Genomic DNA, 2,073 nt, shown 5'->3' with positions numbered 1-2,073 from the left:
CGTCGATATTTGTGATATCACAAATCCCGGAAAATATGCGTTGTAGTCCAAACGAGTCGTTCGTTGTAGTTTTTGAAGTGATTTCTGTTAAATAAAATATCTCCTTTTGAATTGGACTCTGAGCTTTGTAACTTTGCAGATCTTTTTTATGCTCAAACAACAACATTACAGACTAACTAAAGTTGAAAAAGTGAAAAAGCATAATAGCACCCCTTTAAACTAATTTTGTGTCTTAAGGTCATTCATATAAATTCAAGTCAAAGTCAATAAATTCAAGTCAAAGTCAATAAATTCTATATTATATATATATTATATTCTATAATTGCAAATAATCTGACTGCATCTATATTATGGCACAGACTGAACGTACTTGAGCCACCGGATGACTTGATTAAGAACATTGAGAGGAAATTGGTGGATTTTTTTCTGGTCTGGTCAAAAATGGATTCCTGGGCCTATACTTTATCTACCAGTACATGAAGGAGGGCGAAGTCTGATAGATGTACGAAGCTGCATAAATGCCTTTCCATTACAAGCAGCAAAGAGACTGTTGTATGAAGAGAATGTTGGGTGGATTAATGTTGCTTGCGCTCTTCAATGGAAAGCATCTGGTTTATTGTATGATAAACAGCCTTTTTTATTAATGAATTAGATCTGAAGGATTTAACATTTTTATAAGTCAATGATAATAGCTTGGAAGAAGACATTTTTTATACACAGAGAAATTTTACAACCTGAGGACTGGATAATCCATTAATAAGAACAAAGGTTTTATTGTCTAAATCTGTGGAAAGCTGTTTTGTGAAGGCTGGGTATACCAAGTTGGGGGATCTAAGAAGTGGTGATGGCTGGAAAACAGCTGAGACAATGGAGAGCGTTACTGGGTTTCGATCTCTGTGGCTTCTGAGAAGAATAATGGAGGAGGTGTGGGCAGTTCTACCAGGTGCCTGTAGAGAAGCACTGTCACAGGATTGGCATGGGGACTATAAATTTCCACCCATTAAAGTTCCTGCTGTTGTACAGGAAGATAATGAGGATGCTGGACATTGAGTTTTATCATTTGAGTTCCCCCGAGTTGGGAGTTTTTCAGGACATTAAGAAGAAAGCGCTTTATAAGTAAAAGTCACTCATCAGAATGTGCTAAGAGGAGTAAAGACTTGGAGGTGGTCAGATGTGTTTGGGACAAACGTTAAGGCATGCTGGAGGTCTTTGTGTAATTTGCCGATTGAGAAGCGTATGGCAGACTTGCAGTGGAGATTGATGTTCGGGGCTATAGCTACGAAACAGACACGTGGCACACCTGAATCCAGCAGTGGGGAAAGAGTGCATATTTTGTGGGATTGAAGAAATGGTGAATCATTTGTTTATTGATTGTTTTAGGTTGAAGGGACTTTTTAATTTAACACAATGTTTTACAAAGTTTGGAGAAACATTTTCTTATCAGAATTTTATAAGTGGTCCGAAATACATTTTTCAGGAAAGGAGGAAAAAATGTTTACTGAATTTTGTGCTGGGGTCAGCTTAGATGTCTATATGGAAAACTATAAAAAGTTAAATGTTGGGTATGGGTCCAATAAATGCTAAGATGGTAATAAAAGGGATGGTAACTGCTAGAATTAAGTATAAATATTATAAATTGGTCAATTATATTGTAATGTTTTCTGAAATTTGGTCAGCGGGAGGAGTTCTTTGTAAAACTGGAGAAAATGAAAAGTTGATTTTGAATTTGTAGAAATGTGTTTTAGGAGGTGTAATTGTCTGTTTTTGTAAAAATATTGTATATTAAGGAAGAGGCTTTCTGAACCGTTTGAGCAGCAGCAGTTTTAACATTAAGTGACATGACATCTGACGCACAGATGCCATTGGCACATGCCGCTATGCTAAGTGACACTTCCGGTGGCATGTGTCTCTAAAACCTGTGACACATGTCAATGGACTGCGTCTTGTGTCAGTTGTCGCGGTGCGTGTCGCACCTTCGGTAGTGACTGACACCTGCCGCTGGGTGTCGCTGCATAATGAAGATTGCGTGACACGCACTTAACGGCAGAACGATATTGAATTAATTAAAAGTAT

The 2,073-nt window shown here is 37.6% G+C and overlaps 1 protein-coding gene across 1 annotated transcript in view; it reads left to right on the top strand.

Moving 5' to 3' along the window:
- The first annotated feature begins 867 nt into the window (after nt 1–867).
- LOC107687466 (isocitrate dehydrogenase [NAD] subunit gamma, mitochondrial-like) overlaps nt 868–2,073 on the top strand; it is a 14,510-nt gene continuing 13,304 nt past the window's right edge. The window contains exon 1 of the mRNA XM_016484825.1: nt 868–924. Within this exon, the coding sequence (XP_016340311.1) occupies nt 868–924 (57 nt within the window). The remainder of the gene's footprint in view (nt 925–2,073) is intronic.

This window comes from Sinocyclocheilus anshuiensis, unplaced genomic scaffold, assembly GCF_001515605.1.
Source record: "Sinocyclocheilus anshuiensis isolate Anshui unplaced genomic scaffold, SAMN03320099.WGS_v1.1 scaffold1114, whole genome shotgun sequence".
Classification (NCBI taxonomy): domain Eukaryota; kingdom Metazoa; phylum Chordata; class Actinopteri; order Cypriniformes; family Cyprinidae; genus Sinocyclocheilus; species Sinocyclocheilus anshuiensis.
Note: the sequence above shows the minus strand (reverse complement) of the source record. Positions and strands in the feature narration are given on the sequence as shown.